Consider the following 21,644-nt stretch of genomic DNA (forward strand, 5'->3'; position numbering starts at 1 on the left):
CTTTTTCCTCGAATCCTTTTACTGTTTCTTCCTTTGAAGTTGACTTTCAGGGAAAGCTCTAGAGATCTTGGCCTTCAGAGCAGATTCAAGTCCTGATTTCTCTTCCCCCTGTGAAGAATGTACAGTACAGGCTGATGTGGTTCTACCCCACAGCAAAACTAGCTGGCTTTATGATGAGACGTGTGCCTGGGATTCTCTCCACACTGGCAATATTGCTTAAGCAGCCTTTTTCTAAAGCCTCAAGCTTTAGAGCTGGGAGATCTCACAGCAGCACAGCTACCTAACCCCACCACGGGACAGCACGTCCCAGGAACTGGGTGCTGGCACTGGCAACCACACCACGTGGCAGCATGTCGCAGCCTTCTGGGGTGAGAGGTCCCCCAGCATCCATGTGTCCAGCTGGCTAGTAACCTCTGTCATCCCAGAAGTTTCTGAGCAACCATGTTGGCTCCTGGTAGAAAAGACAGGAGCTTCAACAATCTACAACCTTTTCCCATCTATGACATTTGTACACAGAGGGACCTTTACGCGGACGAACGGCCCCAAGCCGTAACTATATTGAGTTACTCACATGACCAAGTCTTTGCAGGATCCCAGCCTCAGGGACTACTGAGAGTCCAACAGTCCTGAGCAACTGACAAAAAGACTCTCACAGCATACATTTGGGGTTGAAACACTACTTACTAGAACAAAGTGCAAATTAAGTTATACCCGTCCAGATGACACAGATTCCAAATAAGTGCAAATAAAATATTTTCCATTGCCAGAACACCATCATGTGACTTACATGTGGCATCCCTCACAGCAGAGGCGATTGAGAAGTAGCTGCTGTCTGCCTCAGAATTCCCCCAGCAAAGCTGGCCTAGCTGGCAATGTAGGGTGCTTAACTTCCAGGCTATTAAATCTCATTGAAATCAATGCAACTCAAGAATGTACTTAAAATTAAGTAAACGCCTATGAACTGTAATGAACTAGGATGCTGCACTCCTCTGTGTGCTTCTTTGGCTGATTTGTTTACCAAGGTAATCTCTCGGACAGAAATTAGAGAAACCTTCTAAAAGCTGTAAGAATACCTTAAATAAATCCAAGATTGTTGCATTTACATTAAAACTACCAAGTTTAAGACCCAGTTTCTTAGTCCCTTCCTGAGATCATGCACTCACTTTGACCCTCTTATAAGCGTCTAACCCAGATAAATTAAAAGGAACATATAAACCAAGATCTTCTACCACTTGCCAGTACAAGATGCATTATTGCCCTAGGCCTCGGAGAAAACTGTAGCTTTGCATTCACACTTTTAGTTAAGCTAATGAGGAGAAGAAGGAAGAGAATTTTTGAGGTGGGCTCTTCTTCCTTTCATCTAAAAAGTGGTTACTGAGTTGTTCAAAGCTTGTGTGCATAGCTCTGCGGGCTCAGTTCCTCTCAGCGCCTGACTTTCTAGAGACTACTACTGCACCGTTGAAAGGAGAGGTGAGTTCTTCCTATATGCTCCCTGGAAGCAGGTTAAACTCTCGGTTAGCAGAGAGCCCTCTGAAAAAGGGATATGGCTTTGCATTAAGCAGAGTTTTAAATGCTTCTCAGTTACTTGTTTTATTTTCTTCTTGTTTCCTTGCAAATGATGAAACTCCTTAGAAAGGCTCAGGCAGCACAGACACTTTCTGCTTGTGAGTCTAATAGCTTGGCTGTCCATTCTTCTCACCAGCCGCATGCCAGCATGTTTTTAGTGACTTAACGGCACTGCTACTTTGGGGTAGCTGAATGGGGAAGCAGACTGCAGCTGCTTCTAAAGGATATAAATATTTTTTACAGTCGGGGGGCTCCAGCAGTCCAACAGGATCAGGGACACCTGGGCTCTATTCCTGGCTCTTCTGCAGCCCTACCATATTGTTTTGCTCCTTTCAGTAGCTCTAAATGAAGACCTTTTCCTGCCAAATTTGTAATCTTAGGTGTGAGGCTTCCATTTGAAAATTCCAGCCACTATAAGGAATTTGGGCTGATGGGGCTAGCCTATGAATGCAAGCCCTGGCTTTCATTCAGTAACAAAATCCCGTGAAAGCCATTGCACTGGTGAACACCACAAATGGCTCACAGGCCAACCTTACTTGCACCATTTACCATTTAGCCATCTGCTCCTTTCAGATATTATTTTATGGCTTTCCTTTGTTTCCACTGAGGCCTAAACAGGAACAAAATTTTGAGTCTTGTCGCTAGCCCTTTTAAATAAATAGCTCTGCCATTGCTCTAATAAGTTTGACAAGTTGGTCCCAGGCCCTGGCCAGGAAGCTAATAAACTTCAAGTTGCTTTTCTATTGTTTTCCTAAAACAATTTGACTTCCTTTCTGATAGCCTCAAATTCCTTCAATAAAAATAGAGTAGCTGGGAGCCAGAGGAAGAGCTGAACTTGAGCCAAGTTGTGCTTACAATGCTGCCTGCGTAAGATCACATTTTTATCCTGATCCATGAAGACTCTTTAAAAGAATACCAGGCAGACAGCTGCCAGTGCATGTCAGGAACAGCTTGGGAGCGAGTCTCCCCCAGCATCGGTCCTCCAGGCTTGAGGCAACCTCCAGCCGGTGAGCCAGTGTCAGACCATAGCAGGAGGCTGAGCTCCTGGGAGCTGACTGGGGTTTGCTTACCCTATCCAGAGTGTTCTCCCTCAGACACGGATCTCTTCTGGGAGCCGAACGCTGACAGAGAGGTGGGCTCCAGCAAGACCAAGGGGCTGTGCTAAAGCTCACCCTTCAGTCAACTTCACCTGCTCCTCCCTCTACCTGTGCAGTCTCAGCAAAAAGAGGTAAAGGTCTGTTCTTTCTTTTCTTCTCACTTTGGGAAACATATACATGTATATATGTATACACACATATTTTTGTAAAGCAGCAATTCATCTAGCTGGAAGTGTACAGGACAAGATGAATGTCTGGTGGCTAAGCAGGTGAGGACTCCACTTGAAAATGACTTGCTGATCCTTTGGACAAATCCTTTATGCTCCCTGTGGTTTGCTTCCTCCACCTGTAAAGCAAGGAGAGTGTTTATAGGAGCTGTAATTACATTATCATTTGCAAAGCACTTCTCAACTACTCAGAGATGCTGCAGAGTTGAAAAGTGGAGGCAGTAGCTGTGAGAGTGCTGTGCTTTATTTCTAGTAAAATAAAGCTGACAGCTAAGCATTTACTTTGGGATAGATGGTCATTTCTCGTCAGTGAGATGAAAACCTCTTCCAGTTTTTCTTGCTGAAAACGTTACTGGCAAATGAGACTGACACACAGTGACATTTCACGCTTTGCAGTTTCTTGGTTCCTCTTTTCTCACTCTGTGCTGGTTTGGTACTCTGGGCTGGGGAGGGGACAACATCCATCTATAATGGAATAATTTGGGATTTTTTACTAAATAAGAAACTGTGACTATAAAACTGTTCCCCCTCATTCAGGGGCCCACTGTCACATGCTAATCCTGTTCCCTTGGTCCCAGCCTGTCCTTGGGAATTTGCCTCCTGCTGGAGGATGCCTTCAAGCTGTCTCCAGAGGTCTAATGTATAACAGAGAACTTCCCCCTCCCTCCTTCTCTTTCAATCATATTCACACATGGGGATTTTAGATAAAATGTTTCACCAGGAAGGTACCATCCATTGGTGCTTTAGAGAAGGTACTAGAGGTGCCTGTCCAGCATGGGACAATATGACAAATCAGAATAAGTGCAGTGATGTGGCCAGGCATCAGAGGTGAAATACGTATGAGAAGTTTCTATCTCAACTGTTGTTGGGTGGTGTTTTTTCCTGAAATTTCCCAATGCAACAAATCTGATATCCTCCCCAAGCACAAAGTCCTCGGTAATGGCAGGAAAGTACAAGACATTTTCCCTTCAGACAGTCTCTTGAAGTTCTCAAATCTCAGGAGAGCATCTACCCGCATTTGAAACAGCCTTCCAGCAAAGCCAGATGCTCCAAGAACATCTGTTTTATGTGAAGAAGCTCTTTCATATGTGAGCTCTCATCTATATTACTGCATATTTGCAGACCTTCTCTACGCATTGAGTTAGCTTGCTTTTTTTGTTTGTTTAAATCCCTGACACAGAATGAATCCTCCATTAAATATCCATGGGATCAATGCTGAAAAACTCATCACACAAACTCTATTCGGGATTTACCTGGCTTCTGTGTGAAAGGGAGCAGCTCTGATAAGGCAATAAGGCAAGTACAGGAAATAGAATGAAAAAGGGACCTCTTAGCTTATCAGGTTCAATCCCTTTGAATAACAGGCAAGTACAAAACAAATGGCCTTTTCTAAACTTACTAAGCTCTGTCCTAAATCTCATTAGGCTTCCGCCCTCACTTGTGCTACTAGAATGCTGTTCCAGCACCTCCTTCCCTGCTCTGTTGCTTAGAAACCTTCTGATTTCCAACCTAAATTCATTCACAGCCAATTTATATCTATTTATTCTTGTGCCACATTGTCCTTTAGCTTATGTAGCTCTCCTCTCTCCCTAGCACTTACTTCCCCAACCCCCAATTCCTAGAAGTATTTATAGGCAGCAAATTTTTCCTCTCTTAACCTTTGTTCTGCCAGACTAAGTAACTAAGCTCCCTTATAGTATTCACCCTGCAGGCACATCACACCATGTTTTAATTACTTTGGGTAGCTGCACTAGCATGAAGTTCAGTGCAAAATAATTAATGCAGAAAACTCAGGCTGGTACCGCATCTATTTTCAAATCAGCTCAAACATCTCCCTGCAGTCACTTCTGTGACTGATAAATAAACATACTCTTGGCCAAGAGACACCCCCTGTCCCTCTGATCACCCCGTTGCCTTTCTTTGCACCTGTTCCAGGCTGAATATCTTTCTTGAACGTGGGTGAGCAGCACTGCACACACTATTCTGGAGGGGTCTCGCGTCCTCTTGGACGGCATTAATCTCACTCGCTGCAACTGGAAATACTGCTATGTCCTGAAAGCTCACTTGCCTTTTTCACCCCCACATAGCATTGCTGGTTCCTCCTCCTTTGGTGACCTTCACCCAGGACTTTCCCCATCTCAGTCCTGCCAACTAGGAACTCCCAGTTGCTAAAAGAGATTCCTGTTACTCTCTGAGCAACAAGTTCCTAGCATGTGACTTTGCACTCTTTCATTTAACCTCACCTCGATCACTCCAGTCACAAAAAGCCTCCAGGTCTCCTAGTGCTGGAATCCACCTCTGTCCTGACAATACCTCCCAGCTTTGTTCATCAGCAGATTTCATTAGCATTTCTACTTTCAGTGCCAAGGTAATTAACACAAATATTTAAAAAGATCAGTCCTAAGAGCAATCTTTGAGCAGCCTCACAGATAACTTCCCTTCAACCTATTAGGGAACTGTTGTCTCAATTCTGTCAGTCTCTTACCCACTTGAGGATTTCTCTAATAATCCCTGTCTTCTTCAGCTGAATCTTCTCCACTAATCTGCTTCTCCTGGGACACCATATCTATGCCTTACTGAAGTCCAGGTAGATAAGGTCTGCTATGTTTCTTTTACCTAGAGGGTGGGGAATCTTACCCCAACAAAGCTATTGACCTTTGATCAAAAGATGGTACATGTTGCCCTATTTTTCCCTTACCTCCTGGCTTTATTTCTCCTTTCCTTCAAAATCTGTTCCACAGCATCATAAACTGCTGAGATCTGCAAGCTGCACATGGCAAGCTGTCAGCTGTTCTCCTCATTCCCACTGTCTGGGGGAGCATTCTCTTCCACTTGCTCTCCTCACTCAAGTCTACAAGTTTTGCATAGCAGTCTCTTGGGGAGGGGAGGAAAAATCCTTCTTCCCAGTTTACCAGCAGGCAAAACAGCTATTTCTCTAGCTGTGGAGCTGAAGAAACTGCCACGACACCTCTGTTTTCCCTTGAAGAGGGTGCAGTAGAGAAGAGAAGGGACAACACGTTGAGGTGCTGGCTGAGGTATCCATACAACACCTCTACCCACCTTTCTGTCTTTTGCCTCCCTGTCTGCCTTCACCCATTTCCTTTCTGTGCATCAAAATCCAAATAGTTACCACCACCACCAAAAAGAGCTCGTAACAGCTACCTCACATGCATGATGCATATATTGGACAGAAACCTTCTCCCCTCCCTCATTCATTCAACAGAACTAGACTGTATCTGCTGGATTCAGAGATTAACTCTGTGGGAGAATGAGTATGCCACACAGGAACAATACTGGGATAGGAAACACAAAGGAGTGAGCAGGGAGAATCAGACCTGATCACCCTGAGTGTGCAGCAAAGTGTCAGCCACGCAAGGAGGGGATTACATTTCAGACAGCTCACTTGCAGGACCTGCCTCTGTATAGCACATGAGAAAAACTTGACAAGCCTTAGCTAGCCTATCCCAAAGCCATCTGTGAGCTGGATCTGTATTATTAACACCTTTTTTTGGACACTTCTATAATGAAGTCCTTGACAATTTCACTGGCATAAAATCAACAGGACTTTACATAATAATGCTTTATGGAAATTACTCCAGAAAAACAAAAGCACACAGTGATATTCTCCTTCCCATGAAATTCCATCAGACCTATACAACTGCCAGGCAGGAGAGGGAGAAACAACTCCAGAAACATTCTTGTTTAATTTGAAGTCACAGAAAGCCTTTCAATGAAGTTAGAAATGAAGTGGCAAATGACTATGGATTTCTCCATACCAGGAGTTTACTGAGCTGCTATGGGAATTTACTGTGCACTGTATGTCCTGCACTAACCATCAGTGAGGATTCAGCCCTCTTGAAAAGGAGTTGCACTTTTAATTTCAGAGTGAGTGTGTCCACATAGGGCAAGCCTCCAGAGGTAGCCTCTGCACAGCACTGTCCCCCATGTAGGCTGGCTTTCAATCTTGTGACTAAAGGGGATACTAAACTAGTGGGAGAACAATGATTAGAAGAGTTGCCAGCCCTGTGTTTTAGTCTCTGGACTGCTTTTGCTTCATGATCTACACTAGCTGCTGCATAGGAACCACTGGGCAATTATGTTCTGGATGGGAGATATCTAGCCCAGGAAGGATTGCTGGAGGGACACCCGCCAAAGCTTGTGCGCAGCAAGTCAATTCTCAGGGTAGCAGATTCTTCCATGCAAATCTCACTCTCCTGACACTGGGTCTTTGAGACCAGCCTTTATCAAAGCCAAAAAGCATCTCTGATTGACCTTCCTCTCTGGGGCCTGATGTGCAGGAATCAGAGGCTCGACTTGACACATACATGAAATACAAGACCTCCAGACACTTGATGTGCCAAAAGCATTTTTTAGAAAGGCCCAAATGCTCGTGTGCCAGACTGTGTGTCCAGGGAGGTGGTGGTGGTGGTGGGGGGTGTGTCAAAAAACACCTCTCCTGGCAGGCAGGTTATACTCTATTTATCAGTAAAGGAGCCTGTAAAACCCTCCTGGGAAGGATCAAGTGCCCTATGGGACACGGCTGCAGCTGCGCTGGGCCTGTGGTCCAAGCCAGCAGAGCGAGTCCTATGTTATTTGAAGAGGTGGAAGACCCTGCTCCACATGAACTCTGCTTTGTCAGATTAAGCTTGAACAAGTCAGAAAAATGTCTTTCATCGACCTCTTGCATGGAAAAAGCTTCCCAGGGTCTGGTTGGTGTAACTGTGGGGCAACCCTGTCTCTTTTCATTTAAGGAAGGCTTAGACCGTGGCATGTTATCTGGGGGAGGAGGTGCAAGGAACAGCAGTAGCGGCAACTGGAAGGGACAGCACGAAGCCGGCAGCGAGTGCATCCTGTCGGCATGGGGAGGGTGGCATGGGGAGAGGCTGAGAATGGAGAAGGAGGAATGAGATCCATGGTCTTTAAAGGAAAAACAACAGGAAACTAGGTTTGAAAATAGAAAGATTAAGCTGGAGGGGGTGGGAGAGACAAGAAAAGTAGGTGAAGAAAGAAGAGGGGGAAAGGCAGAGAGGCAGTGGGGAAGACAAAGTGACACAGAAAGGGGGTGGAGAAAAAGAGAGGAAGAGAGAGAGAACCATATTAAAGGAATAAAACCAAGCAACTGAGAAGAACAAGGAGTCCAACACAACTGCAGAAAGGAAAAGTGCTAAAGCAAGGAAAGGAGACAGAAAACAAAATACTCGAAATAAGGTAAGTAACCATGAGGGGGAAATAACAGAACTGCAGAAGCATTGATGGCAGCTCAAGCTGTCACACTCAAGGGGAAAAGAGCATGAGGGGAGAGAAGGACTTGGTGAGGCAGGAAAAGAAGGATGGCCAAAAATAACTTAAGAAATTTACTTTTTCTTTCAATTTCTTTCCAAAACATTCCCACTAGTACCAAGATGGGCCTGGGACATTTTAAAAATTAAACTCTTTTTGCCACAGGCAGCTACAGAAATGACGGGGAAGCCTCCCTGCAATGAACATGGATACTGATAGATTTCAATGTACAGGAAAGCAGGATAAGAGCCCCAAGTATCCTCAGACAGTATAACGTGCAAATTGCAGTTTCTGTCAGATCCCATTTCAGCATGCTGTCAGGCTGCTCAGGGGAGGGTGGTGAAGGGAACTCTTACCTATGAGAGGCTCTCAGGGTATAAACACTTTATCAAGTGTTTGCGTGAACCGCCTATATTCCGAAGTGCACAGGATGGTTTCAAAATATTGCAGTTTCTTTTCCTTGAGAGTATTGCATCCTGGCTGGTCTGTGACATGGAGCCTGGGAATGTAACTCAAATGTAGAGAAGCGCCTTGCTCGTATCTCCCAGTCACCAGTACTGTGCACGCTGCAGGGGGAATGCCTTTCTTCTCCATCCCAACACTGCCCAGGGCAGCCTCAGCAGAGAGGCACACAGACCTAGAGGGACAAACGCCCTCTCCCACTAGCAGCTGCTGCTTCTTTTTATTTGCCTTCCTAACTTTTTTCCCCTTTTTGTACTTGGAGTAATTATTCAATTACATTTCCATTATTTAATACTTCTAGCATTGCCAACACATATTTCAAACAGTAGTCCAGCTTGAAACACAGTACCCCTATACATCCACCTGGAAAGAAACAATGACAATGACTGTAAAGGTTGCTGCTATTTGCCACCTCTGATCTGTGGTGACTCCTTTGATTTCCTAAAGAGTCATTTTACTGGCCATTTCTCATGCCTAATGAGCTTTGTGGCACTCTGATTTTAACAGCTCAGGTAAACTGAGGCAGTGCTTCTGTCCCTGAAGTACTGTAAAAACCATCAGAGAATCGTGCAAGTAGCATTTCTGGACAAACTTCAGCTAAAAAAGTCACAAGCTGAATGAGCCTTAATTGTTGAACTCTTCCTCCGTGCTAATAAACCTGTCAAAATACCTCAGAGAAGAAGTATGTGTAAGAGTTTTTCCTTACTGCTGCCTATGTGATTCTCTCTTTAACGCTAAAGAACTTCATGCATGTAATATATGTATGCATATGTGTGTGCAGCTAGGAGCAGGTTAAACTGTTATTCAGAAGCCTCTTAGTATTCGGTATTTGTACCAGAAGCCAAACAATTCTGCATTTGCTGGTCTTTTCAAAATCTACTCTGAGAACAGTGCAGAAGATTTCTAACTTTCTTCCCCCTTTCCTTGGGAGCAGAACAGTAGTTTAGGAGAATTTCTGAGGCTTCAGGGTTTAAAATACTCATCAGGCTCCGGTCACTTGGGAACTATGTTAAGTATTCCTGCTACTAAAACTATTCAGGGTTGTTGATTTTTTCCACTCAACGGTATATATTATCACAATATTTTACTATTTCGGACTTTTGCATGAAAAATTTAAATCTTGCCAGAAAATACAGAACCTCATACCCTAGCCTCTCTTCTCTTTTTGACCTTCAGACAGATTTCACACATTCTGCACGTTTGCCCTTGTTTTCTAACTTATCTCGCAGCATTGAAAATAGACAAGAAGGAATGAGTAATTCAGCACTATACATTGTCATTAGGGAGCACATTTCAGAGACTGCTCTACACCTTGGGTGCTGTTGTATGAGGCACGAGGACAGAGGCTTAAAATTAGAAATAGTTCCCAGGAGCCACCAGAGAAACTTCAACCTTTGGGCTAAGAATTCATAAAGAGGGAAAAAAATGATTTTTATTGCTGTTGATAAGCAACAGAGAGACCTCTATGAAAAATACTCTAGCATGCCAGCTCTTTCCTGAAACAAAGAAATATTCATGCCACACAGCCTGTAATGAATATAGAGATGCATACTTCTAAATGTCTCTAGTGTATCTTTAAAGAAGAGTCAGTGGGTTTTAATGTAAGAACTAAGGGGTTTACACTTACATTTCTGTCTTTCTTCATTATCTTTGTCATTTCGGACATGCCTTGAGAATGGTTGAGAATTTCTATACAAACTCCTCTCCCTTAGAAGCAGAAAAGCTGACAGATGCCCTGGCCAGGGCACAGGGTCACTCGGGAAGTGAAGCAGTCCGGTGAGGGTGACTGCTGCAGAGCTCCAGGGTCTTCAGCTGCACTTGGATGTCTGGTAAAGAAGGGAGGGAATAGAAAAAGTGTCTCCAATTTAAAGTCAGATAAAGCTATCCAAGAGGACTGAGGTTAATTATTGCTTCTTACTCCACTTTCTTCTGTCATGAAGGGGCAAATTACTTAAACCACGTTTCTTCACAAATGGCCCCTCAGTGGTGTCTCTCATCTTCTGGATGTCTGACTTTTAGATGTGGTCCAACTGGTGGAAGTGATAAACTCTCCCACTCCAGCGTTAACCAGACAGAGCTCTGCTTTGAACATACTTTATATAGTGTTAAGTAAGTACACTGAAAAAAAAAACCAGATTAGCAACATCTCCAAACAGATTCCAAAATTAATGAACACTTTTTACCTTAATCTCTCACTGCCTTAGTTCCTCAGCTGTAGAGTTGATCTAATACCATCTCCTCACCTCCAGGTGGTAATGAAAATAAGTAAATTAATAATTGTGAAGCAATCAGATACCGTTGTGATGAAAGCCATAGGAAAACCCATGAGGAAACTAATAATTCTGTCTTTAGAACTGGACTTGAATAGTGTACTGTAAATGAGGCACAGGCCACCCACTGAACAATGACGAGAAAACAAAACATTGAATAGCTGCTGTTCAAGAAAGCCCCAGCCAGGCTGGCACAGAATAAGGCAGGCATCCTGTGCAAAGAATGAGGTGACAATGTGAGGATGTGGTTAAAGCCTCATACATATGAGGCACAGGCACAAAGAGATTGAATTAAGATGACTGAGAACAGTAATTCTAGCATTTCCTAACTCCCTACTGCTGGGTTTTGCGAATTTAATATTGGTTGTTTTCAAGGGCGGGGGGGGTGGAGGGGAGGAATGTGCATATATATGTACATACACTGAGTATATAAAATAATCCACTCACAAGTTATCGCCAGACTTTGCCATGAATGAGAAATTAAATACCTGAGGCAAGGATACAGCAATGAGGCTGGAGCATGAAGAGAATCCTATGGATTTTTTGAAAGAAAGAAGAAATGAGATTTGACAAGGTAGTACTAAGTGGGAAGTAGATAGTTAGTGAAAATTTCCCCCTCCTAAAGCTGAAAGCATTAGCAGTCTGGGTGCTGTAGAGAGTTAAGTGGTCAAAACTGCCAAAAAGCTGAAGCAAGGCTCAGAAGGCGTAAGCTTGACTGTGTGAGAGCAACAGGAAAGTGATAGGCAGGGAGACACTGGGGGGAGAGGAGGGAAGAAAGGATGGGAAAAGTCTGAATGAGAGCCCTGTCCTTCTCCCAGTACCTCTCCAGTCTCTTTTATTTCAACACTATAACAAGTTGCATCTCATGCAGTCTATGAACAAGCCTAAAATCACACGGACAGGTATTTTTGCTGCTATATTGGGCCCAACGTGACGCCTGCCATCACCTCCACATCTCCTTATACCAGCCTCCTCCACTGGCTAAGCAGTGCCTAAGGTCGGTTTCTCTCAGCAGAGCTCAGGAACTGCTTTACTACAGCAGTCCCCAAATTTCCTAGTATGTTTCTGTTTTCCGGAGTTCCCTCTGCCCTGTTTGGCTGTCCTCTCTCCTGTATACAGTACTGCCCAGCTTAGCATCAGCTGCAAATTCATGTAAGTTAGCTTCTCCCTGGAAAGATAAAGAAACTGTAAAGAGCATCAAGCTCTGTAATCCTGAACTGGATGCTCTTCATCTTGTTAGTTAAGGAGTAATCTGAGTAATATCCATTAGCCTCTTTGCAGCATTTACATCAGAGAGAAAAACTGATGTTTTTTTCTAGCAAAAAGCACATGTGAGCCTTCATTTAGGTTATCCCAAGTCCAGTTTTGCTGGGCTCCCTAAGCAACCGTGTTTCTCTAAGGCACAGAGATAATCCCAAGAGAATTAGAGGGTGCTCCCTCCATCCAAAATGTAAGCCTGGATACCACTATCACATAACTATTTGATGCAGGCTTTTCAAACACAGTGGGACAAATTCATTGCTCAGCTTGACTCATCTGAGTTCAAGGTCTTTTCTGTTCTTGGTCTCCTGCATCTACATCAGGCAGAGCTTGGCCCTAATGTCTGGATATATGAAAGTACAATTTGACCATGGCCAAGGAGGAGAAAAAATAGCATTAGATGGGCTGGATAGACAAATAATAAAAATTCAGCTAACTGGGAGTCTGCAGCTTCCACCATCACTTCAGATGAAAATATTCTACATAGTACTGTCTTCCATGTGTGTAACACATTCCTGATGTACACACGTGGAGGTGTTGAGTGATTTCCCTCTGTCTGGGTGTCTGTGTGCGTCAGGATGGGTGTGTGTTCAGGAGGTGACGGGTCATTCAACTCCCTTATCTTCTCACCCACTTTCTTTTTTGTGAACTCTGAGATTTTCCACATTTGGAGAGGAGGGGGAAAGCATACCTCATGAAGGAATAACAAGCTGTCTGCAACTGCAAGCAGGGCCAGTGGTCTGGATACCAGCATGGCCCTTCCAGAAATTGCAGTGAACTCAGGAGGAGCAGAGACATGAGAAACATTTGATGTCTGCCTTCTAGGACAGGAGCTGTTAACATGGAGCCCTGCCTCTTCCATGAGACTTTAGCACTGGAGTCAAAGTCACTCTCCCTGATACTGATTCAGCACAGGACTTTGAACCCAAGCAACTAGAAAAGAACCTATGCAAACGTGTCAGACTTTTTTTTAATAAAGCATAAAGAAGTACAAAAGTACAAAACTATTTAGTCCCGATCCATGCACAGATGAGAGCTACGAATTTGGCTAAAGAACTGGCCTATTTCAGGCAGAAACTTAGCATAAGTACATGCATGCACATATGAAGCCAGAGGGATAGTGCTTGGAAAACAATGCCTAATGAGTCACTGCTTGTCTATTGTATACACATATGAAGGAGCCAATGTCATTAAACAGTGAACAAAAAGATACATGCTGAGGTGGGCTTTAGCATTGATCTATGTTGCAAAGCTCTGAAAAGCCTCTGGAATTCAAAGCATCACACCCACGCTGTACAGTGCATTTCTAACTTTATTCATCTTTTAACGTTGTAAGCCATGTGCCCCCAAAATGCTTCCTGACCAGGTCCTGGCAACAAAGGAGCACTGTATATGTACACTGAAAAGGCTGGTTCTTCCTTTTGGGCACTGACCGCAGCTGCGGGCTCTGCCAGCAATAACAAGATGTTGACCTCCTAGAAAAGCACAAAAAACCCACCCCAAACCCACACCTCTGGTTCTGCCAGGTGTACCTGCTGTCAAAGGGTAGCACAAGGGGGATTTCTTTCAGGTGACCACAACAGTCTTGTCCCAGGGCACAAGAGAGAAGGGCTGCAGTCTGTAGAACCAGATGTTCTTGTGCTGTAGAAGCAGCATTGTGTCGCTATCACCAAGTCTAAGAGGACAGAAAAAAGGACACAAGTTTGCAGGTCACAACCCTGAGCTCTGTCCCTGGACTGCCTCTGCCACAGTGACCTTGAACAAGCAGTCTGCCCTTTCTGTACCCCAGTGATCACCATCTGCAAGATAAAGATGACAGCATCTGCACTGCGTGGGATGCTGTGAGGCTGGACTACTGTTAATGGGGGGCTGGAGATCCTTAAGTGAAGGTATATCTGTAGAGCAAAGCAGCATTAACTGACCTCCAGCACAGAGCTGAAAGTGTCCTTCCCAAGTGTCTACAGTGTGAGCAGCCAGTTTTGCAGTGCGGGGACCACTCAGGTCTGGCTGCAGTCTGACAATTGTCAACACAGGGGAAAAGGTCTCTGCCCCCATACCCCCATGGTAGCTATCTGTTGTGCCACATGCTGGCCTGGACCTGCTGTGAGGTGACACAGCTGGAGGAAGGAAGGCCACAAGCAATTCCTAGGCACTGACCGTGCCACAGCTGGCCACTGCACAGGGCTGTCACATGTCATGCACCCAGTACCTAGAAGAGACATCTGCCTCCCCATTCGGTAGTTCAGAGGGGATGGACTTTTTGCATGGCCTCCACACACAGCCCCATGTCTGGTGTGTAAGCCTCTTCAAAACATCTTGAGCCCCAGCCTTCCGGTTCATTGGGACATCTGATTAACTGTCGTATACATACACTTGTATCCAACTGAGCAAATCACTTGCAGATTGGGCAAAAATACAAGGGCTTTGACTTTGTTACTTTCCTCCTGCCTGGGAACCGTGTTTTGGAGGAGCTTTCCTTGGAGACCCTCTCTGTGCACCCCTGGGACCTGCCGAGGGGAAGAGGTGAGCCCAGCAAGGGAGAGCAGAAACAGTGTTATAATCAGGTGCTCCACTTTATTTTAGAAACATCCTGCAGAGATGGCGACCTCCTGTCACTTTCCTTGTGGGAAAAGTTAGTGTGAAGTGTCAAGCTCAGCTATTTATATCACTGCTGATAGTCTCGCCTGTCTTCTAAAGAGGGGGAAACTTTCTTCCTAACAACCCCCAGGGAAATAAACTCATATAAAGATGATGATTGCACAGGAACAGCCCTTCTGGCTCTCTGGTGTGAATTTCCTAGCTGTTCCTCAAAGCCCCGGCTAGTCCAACCAGAAGGAGTGCACCAGCTGGAGCAAGAAGCCGTGACGTGAAACGTTTGCCTGTCCTTCAGACCGTGCAGCATCACCGAGCGGATGGGCAAAACTGCTCCGAGAGCAATGGACACTTCCCCTCCCACAGAAGAAGGTAGTGCAAAAAAGGAATGGTGGAGAGCAGCCCGTGACTGCCAGCCAGGCATACCAGCAGGTGCCATCCCCGCTGGGGTATTTTTATCATGGAATTTGGCAGTCACAAGGCAGCCCAGAGCTGAGTGCACTCCACGCCTGGCCTGCGGTGTGATATTCGGTTTTCCCCAGCTTTAGTAGCGTTTCAGGTGATGATTAAGCCAGGACGGCCACGTCGCTGGGTTTGTGCCAGGCTGCGCTGCTCTTTGTCACATACGCGTTTCCCGGTGCCAAGATCCCATGACTGCGCACAGCTCCTTTGTTGATCCAGCAGAAAGCTGTCAGCCAAAAGCACTGCTGGGCAGAGGCCCAGCCTACAACTCTGCACGAAGATGCATGACTCTGCTGTCAAGACAGTCTTCTATCAGGTGCTGAGGCCCTGCAAAGATACCCAGAGGTGTCTTTTGCTGAGTCACTCCAGAGTGAGACAAGATTTGCCCGACTGAGTCCAAACTAGGAATATAAAAGGCCACAGATGCTCACACACTGAGAGCTCAAAGCATGCGAGGACAACAGTAGTCTGGGAATGAGGAAAGGGAACTATATGGAAAAATCCCAAGAATAGTAAAGCCCTGAGGAGAAAGTCTAGGTCAGAGGCAGTCCTGCATAGCCAGGAAAAGCTGTCAGGGGGTGACAACAATCCTTCTTTGCTTGCTGGCAGCAGAGAGCTGGATGCTCTCTTCTGTTGTTCTAGAAGGCCGCTGGTGTGGCATTGCAATAACTTGCTAATAACTAAAAAGCATCTAAGCCAAAAACACTGCTGTAGAAGAGGAACTCCTCTTGGTTTCCAAAACCCGTTATCCTGTGGCCACCTACACCCTTGCAGTAGCCACCTCACCTCTCTATAGGGCTGTAGCAAGATGATCAGGAGGTGTCTTGGGGCAGCCCCTCCTTTAAACAGCCTGTGCAGGGGAGCAGCCAGCAGGGAAGGGCAGGGAAAATGGCCCTATTATCTAGTCTAAGTCTCATGGCTGCCAGCCTTGGATCCTTCTGGTTTACATCCTCTTGGAAAATTTTGTGCATGTGTGAGGCAGGTGAATTACTGTTATTCTCGCATCCGTTAGCATTTTCTGGACTTCTCTTGTACTTACATTTGCTTTACTTTGTGTTCTGTACACACCGATTTTTACAATTTGCGAGTGTCTAGGTTTAGTAGTCTTCCCTAGGGAAAACAAGCCATAGTAAAACCCCAAACTACCCGCACATGGTAGAACTAATGGGAAGAGGTGCTCAGTTTATGATTGCACATGCCCATGACAGAAAGGAAAACTCAGCCTTTGGCACAGCCAGGAAGAAGTGTGTTCATTTTTACCCTAACAAGCAAGGTGAATTAAGAAAAGGCATCTGTCAGCTAACAACAGCAGGAGCAATAGGGGCACCTGCAAACAACATAAACTCACCTGGAAGAATGAGGACACCCACCATTGTTCGTGCTGTCTTGGAAGGAATATCTCACTCGTACAGCTGTGCTGCAGTATATTGACACAGGATGTACCTGGAGGTAGCTGGTTGCCTTGTCTGTGCTCTGGGAAAAAAAAATAATAAACCCCCTGATTTCAGTGCAACAGTCTGTAAATATTTCCCATCACTGATTTATCTGCCTGTATTTAATCCCCTGGTGCTCACAGAATGAAGCCATATGCTAATTTCTCCAGAGCGCAGTAACTGCACTAAAGCCATTTCAGAAGGTAAGACAGACCCACACATTCACCGGTTTTTACCAGTGCAGACAAGAGGAGTCAGAAAGACTAGCTGATTTTCTGTGTTACTGCTCCTCCAGTTCTGGGCTGGCAGCAGACGAGAGCTTCTGCATACGCCAAGCAGCCACCAGGATCCACATCAGCACAACTGCAGCATACCTGCCAAAGCAGGGAAGAGCCAAAGCCCATCCTTTGCTTCCCGGTATGCCCCTTCTCCCTCCTCACACGGCTTCTGACAGGCAGCGGGGCAGCAAGTGGTCACCTCCCTGCCTCCTTACACGGGCAATCCTCGCCTTTCTGCACGGCAGCCCTCAGCAGCACCAGGAGTTTAAGGATTCAACCTTCGATCTTTGTCCCATCCATCCTTGCAGATGGACACCGCATATAAACAAGTGATAGCATAAATCATCGTGCGCTGCTACATTAAATTAGATCACTCACATAACCAGAGGGGGGGATATTGTTCCCCCAACAAGTCTATCTCTCTGTTCTCCAGCTTTTGCTCACAGGAAACCTACACAATATTGCTGCAGTAAATTTTCAGCTTTTAACAGTGTCTACTCTCCACAGACGTTCTTTGTACAGTAAAAATAATTGGCTCTTAAAGACAAGACAAGGGACAATAAAGAAGGGGAGTTAACAATGTGGTCCCTACGGCTTTGGGATTTACCTAGTCTAGTGCGTTTAATATTTCATTATGATGATGATTAAGTTCTTCATTTGTTTATTAAAAGGATATTTTAAAAAAGAGCGACTGTGGGAGAATATTATCTCCAAGGTAATACTGCACACTTTATAGCACCTAGCCCTTAACTCATGCACGAGGGAGAGCTTTGCAGTGCCCTGGGAAGGTAAGTATGGTGAATATAACTGGATGAAGTGATTGCTCAAGCACTCCCACAGAGCCCCACAAAAGATGGATTAAACCCATCGTTCTCTTTTTATCCATGAGGTTAAGTGACTTGGCCAGAAACAGTCTGTCAGAAACAGGCTCTCCAACATCTTCACTGCAATCTTACTATCAGCCCACCAAACCTTTCCTCTCATCAGACCACCTACCAAATAGCACTTCCCAGGAGCTGCTGGTCCTTGGGAGGCATTTCAAAGGAGGCTTTTTTCTTTGTCTGTGTCATTTGAACTGTGAATTTTGTTTCAGAGCTTAAGAAAAAGAGGAGGAAGTGAGATCCACCGTGTAGATTTTGCAGCAGTTCCCTCTCAGAGAGGCATGACGGTGGCAGCAGATTAGGTTTACAGGACTGGCACAGCTCACCCAAAGTCTTAACACTCCCCAAACCATTTGCAACTTGTAAATGAAACACTTGCAACTGGCAACACTGCAAAACCAAAGCAAAACCTATGGGCAAGGGGCAGGTGGGCAACAGGAAGATTTTCTCTGCATTTCTTTCAGTAATGGCATCGAGCTCTGAAACGAAGTCCAGAGCTGCGAGCACTTCATGTTCCAGGGCGCAGGAATTGCACAAAGGCAACATATGAAAGTGCCAAGGCACTGCTCAGACCAAGCTGTAGACTCCAGTCTTATCTCCCAGGGGATCAGCCCATTAAGGATTCCCGAGAGCACAGTTTGCAGACAGATGACTGCTGCTTTAACTACACAGTCCACAGAGGATGCAATATGCAGACTGCAGTGAAAGGACTTTCTGAACCAGGAATAAATCTGGCTCACCCTCAAAGTTCTGGCAGCCCGTTTAACAGGTTGTAGTTGGGTTATGCAAAATAGATCACTTTCTTTTTCAGTAGCTGAATAAAAAAAAACCACAAACAAACCCAAAGCATTGTTTTCAGTGGATGTGAAACAAAGTTTTCAGCAAACCAGACCTCATTCATTTCAGGTCAAATGAAAACATTTCCTTTCACACAAACCAAATCATTTCACTCCTCCACGCATTCCTGGTTGCGCATTTCCTAACCCTCCTTAGAATCACTCTTTTCTATTTTCTCCCACAGAGGCTGTGTCCAATTCTCCCTTCAACACTTCTCACCCCTCCTGGTGAGCAGAAATGGGGGACTGGAGTTTCCTAGGAGAGTTCCTCGAGGAGGTCCACAAACACTCCACAGTGGTGGGGAAAGTCTGGTTGACCGTGCTCTTCATCTTCCGGATGCTGGTGCTGGGTACAGCAGCTGAGTCCTCCTGGGGGGACGAGCAGTCTGACTTCATGTGCGACACCCAGCAGCCCGGCTGTGAGAATGTCTGCTATGACAAGGCTTTCCCCATCTCCCATGTCCGGTTTTGGGTCCTCCAGATCATCTTTGTCTCCACCCCATCTCTAGTATACATGGGCCATGCAATGCACACCGTGCGCATGGAGGAGAAGAGGAAGATGAAGGAGGCAGAAATAGAAGCCCATGAGATGAAGAACAACGGTGACACATACTACCAGCAGAAGTGCCCCGTGGCAGAGAAGGCTGAGCTGTCTTGCTGGGATGAATCAGGAGGCAAAATCATACTCAGGGGCAGTCTGCTGAACACCTACGTCTACAGCATTTTGATTCGCACTGCCATGGAAGTGGCCTTCATTGTGGGACAGTACATCTTGTACGGGATCTTCCTGGAGACACTGTATATCTGCCAGCGGGCACCTTGCCCCCACCCTGTCAACTGCTACGTTTCCCGTCCCACAGAGAAGAATGTGTTCATCGTCTTCATGCTGGCTGTGGCAGTGCTCTCCCTATTCCTCAGTCTGGCTGAGCTGTACCACTTGGGCTGGAAGAAAGCCAAAGAGAGGTGCTCCCGGTCTTACAAACCCAGCCCCAGCACAGCCCCCGGCAGATTGGAGTCTGCCCCGCAAGTGGAAAGGGCCCAGATGTACACACCTCCACCAGATTTTAACCAGTGCTTGTCAAGTCCCAACGGGAAGTTCATCAGCCCCTTCAGCAACAAGACGGCCTCCCAGCAGAACACTGCCAACTTCGCCACCGAGAGAGTCCATGGCCAGGAGGATGCCGCTGGCGAAGGGCCCTTCATTAAGTCCAGCTACGTGGAGAGTCCAGAGGTGGCCAACGAATGCGCGGCACCCGCCTTCCCCGAGAACTACTTCAATGAGAAACGCCGGTTCAGCAAGACCAGCCGTGCCAGCAGCAAGGCAAGGTCAGATGATTTGTCTGTGTGACCTGCCTCCAGGAGGGATGAGGAGAAGGAGCAGTCTTAGCACTTAGTAAAACTTCTGCAAAGCGGACTCCAGTCTCTTGCCACTAGGCTCTCTCTGTTTTAACACGCTCTTGCTCCTTTTCAGTGAACATCATTGTTATATTGCAGACAGCACCTCTCACAGCTTAAGGCAGGGACAGCCACTGGGAGACATGCATGGAAGAGAAGCACCAATCTCGAGATGTGAAGCTCTCGGCCATATTTTCATCATGGGACCCACAGGGATTGGAGACTCACCATCTTTACCCTGGTAGAGCACAGGCCAGAAGACTCCTGAGGCTGCCCAGCTGGTACCCACCGCGACACTGTATTCAACAGACTGACTGGACCTCAACCCCCTTGCATCTTCTTTGATGTCTATTCAACATTCTCTACAGCTTGGCAATTATACTGAGCTGAAGCTTCTCTCACTGGCAGGGAGCAGAAACACACCTGTAGGCTTTCTGAAAGACTTTCTCATCTGCTTTGTTCTCGCTCTTTCTAACTGTCCCTTTCTCTACCTGAGCCCAGATATTTTATACCAGTTTACCTATAAAGTAAACCCTACTTGAATTTTTTGACACTGTGTATAGAACTCTTCCCCACAAATAAGGACGTCCGTGGTCCCCCATGCACAGCTGCCTCATGTCCAACATTGGAATCCCTTCCTCATTCCTAAGTCAGCGCAGAAGACTGGCCCCAGGGATATCGCTTAGACGACCAGTTGATGAAGACTAGGGAGTTTTCCCAAGATACTTATGTCATCAATTCTAAGCAAGACATCCATTAACAGAAATAGAGACTCTCCTGCGAGAACAGATATCTTACTAGTAAAAGAGACGAACTATCATGTGGAAACAAAGTGGGTTTCCCTTTTTAAACTTGTCTTTCAAGCAACCTGAATGCTGCTGAAAGGGTGCTGCCAGCAGCCCACTTGAGAGAAAAACATCCTCTGTTTATCTGCAGAAGAGGTACAGCCTGTGTCTTCTTCTCACTAACCCACCAAAACACTTCAGCATCTTTTGCAAGGAGCAAGAGTCCTCTCCGGGTCCTGCACAACATTCAGCTCTTGGCTGCTCTCTCAAGCCTACGAGCCAGTGCAAGCCAAGATATTTGTCCTCGCAGCAAGTCCCTGTTCTGCCATCAGGTCATCTTCATCTCCACTCCATCCCTAGCACATATGGCATAAGAAACCACCCATGGACCAGCTCCTTCCACCACTGTAGCCTCTCAGAGAAGCCACTGGGACCCAACACTGCAGTCTGGTGGCTGAGGTCTGTAGGCAGCTCCCACTCTAGGTATGTTTTCTCAGTGCAGGGCTGACATCCCTCTTTTAAAGAGATTTGCTAAACAGAGCTAAGCTGCTCCCCGTTGTTCACCCTGCGCTGCCTTTTTGGACACAGGCCACAGCTTCCCAATATTGGACTGCATGAGCGAATGGCCGGGACCAGCTGATGAGGGGACTGAGCCATTCCCTCTCTTAGGGACACTGAAAGGGATTGTGAATCCTTGCTCTTGATACATAGGTAGCTTTGGTACAGTTCCCTGTACATATACATACATATTCACACACACAGAGGGGGAAAACCATTTTTTTGTTTGTAAGGTGTTTTATATACATGTATTTCTTAATAG

General features: G+C 45.9%; 1 protein-coding gene across 2 annotated transcripts; it reads left to right on the top strand.

Annotated features, from left to right (window-relative positions):
- Positions 1 to 2,223: 2,223 nt before the first annotated feature.
- Positions 2,224 to 21,295, top strand: GJA5 (gap junction protein, alpha 5, 40kDa). 2 transcript variants are annotated; one of them, XM_010567247.1, is made up of 2 exons: positions 2,224 to 2,794; positions 18,830 to 21,295. In XM_010567247.1, the coding sequence occupies exon 2, from the start codon at positions 18,883 to 18,885 to the stop codon at positions 19,990 to 19,992; it is 1,110 nt and encodes a 369-aa protein (XP_010565549.1). In that variant the 5' UTR covers positions 2,224 to 2,794; positions 18,830 to 18,882; the 3' UTR covers positions 19,993 to 21,295. The 2 variants fall into 2 exon arrangements, with proteins under 2 accessions (XP_010565549.1, XP_010565548.1); XM_010567246.1 differs by lacking the exon at positions 2,224 to 2,794 and adding an exon at positions 7,962 to 8,098.
- Positions 21,296 to 21,644: the final 349 nt, after the last annotated feature.

This window comes from Haliaeetus leucocephalus, unplaced genomic scaffold (assembly GCF_000737465.1).
Source record: "Haliaeetus leucocephalus isolate CR32 unplaced genomic scaffold, Haliaeetus_leucocephalus-4.0 Scaffold228, whole genome shotgun sequence".
Classification (NCBI taxonomy): domain Eukaryota; kingdom Metazoa; phylum Chordata; class Aves; order Accipitriformes; family Accipitridae; genus Haliaeetus; species Haliaeetus leucocephalus.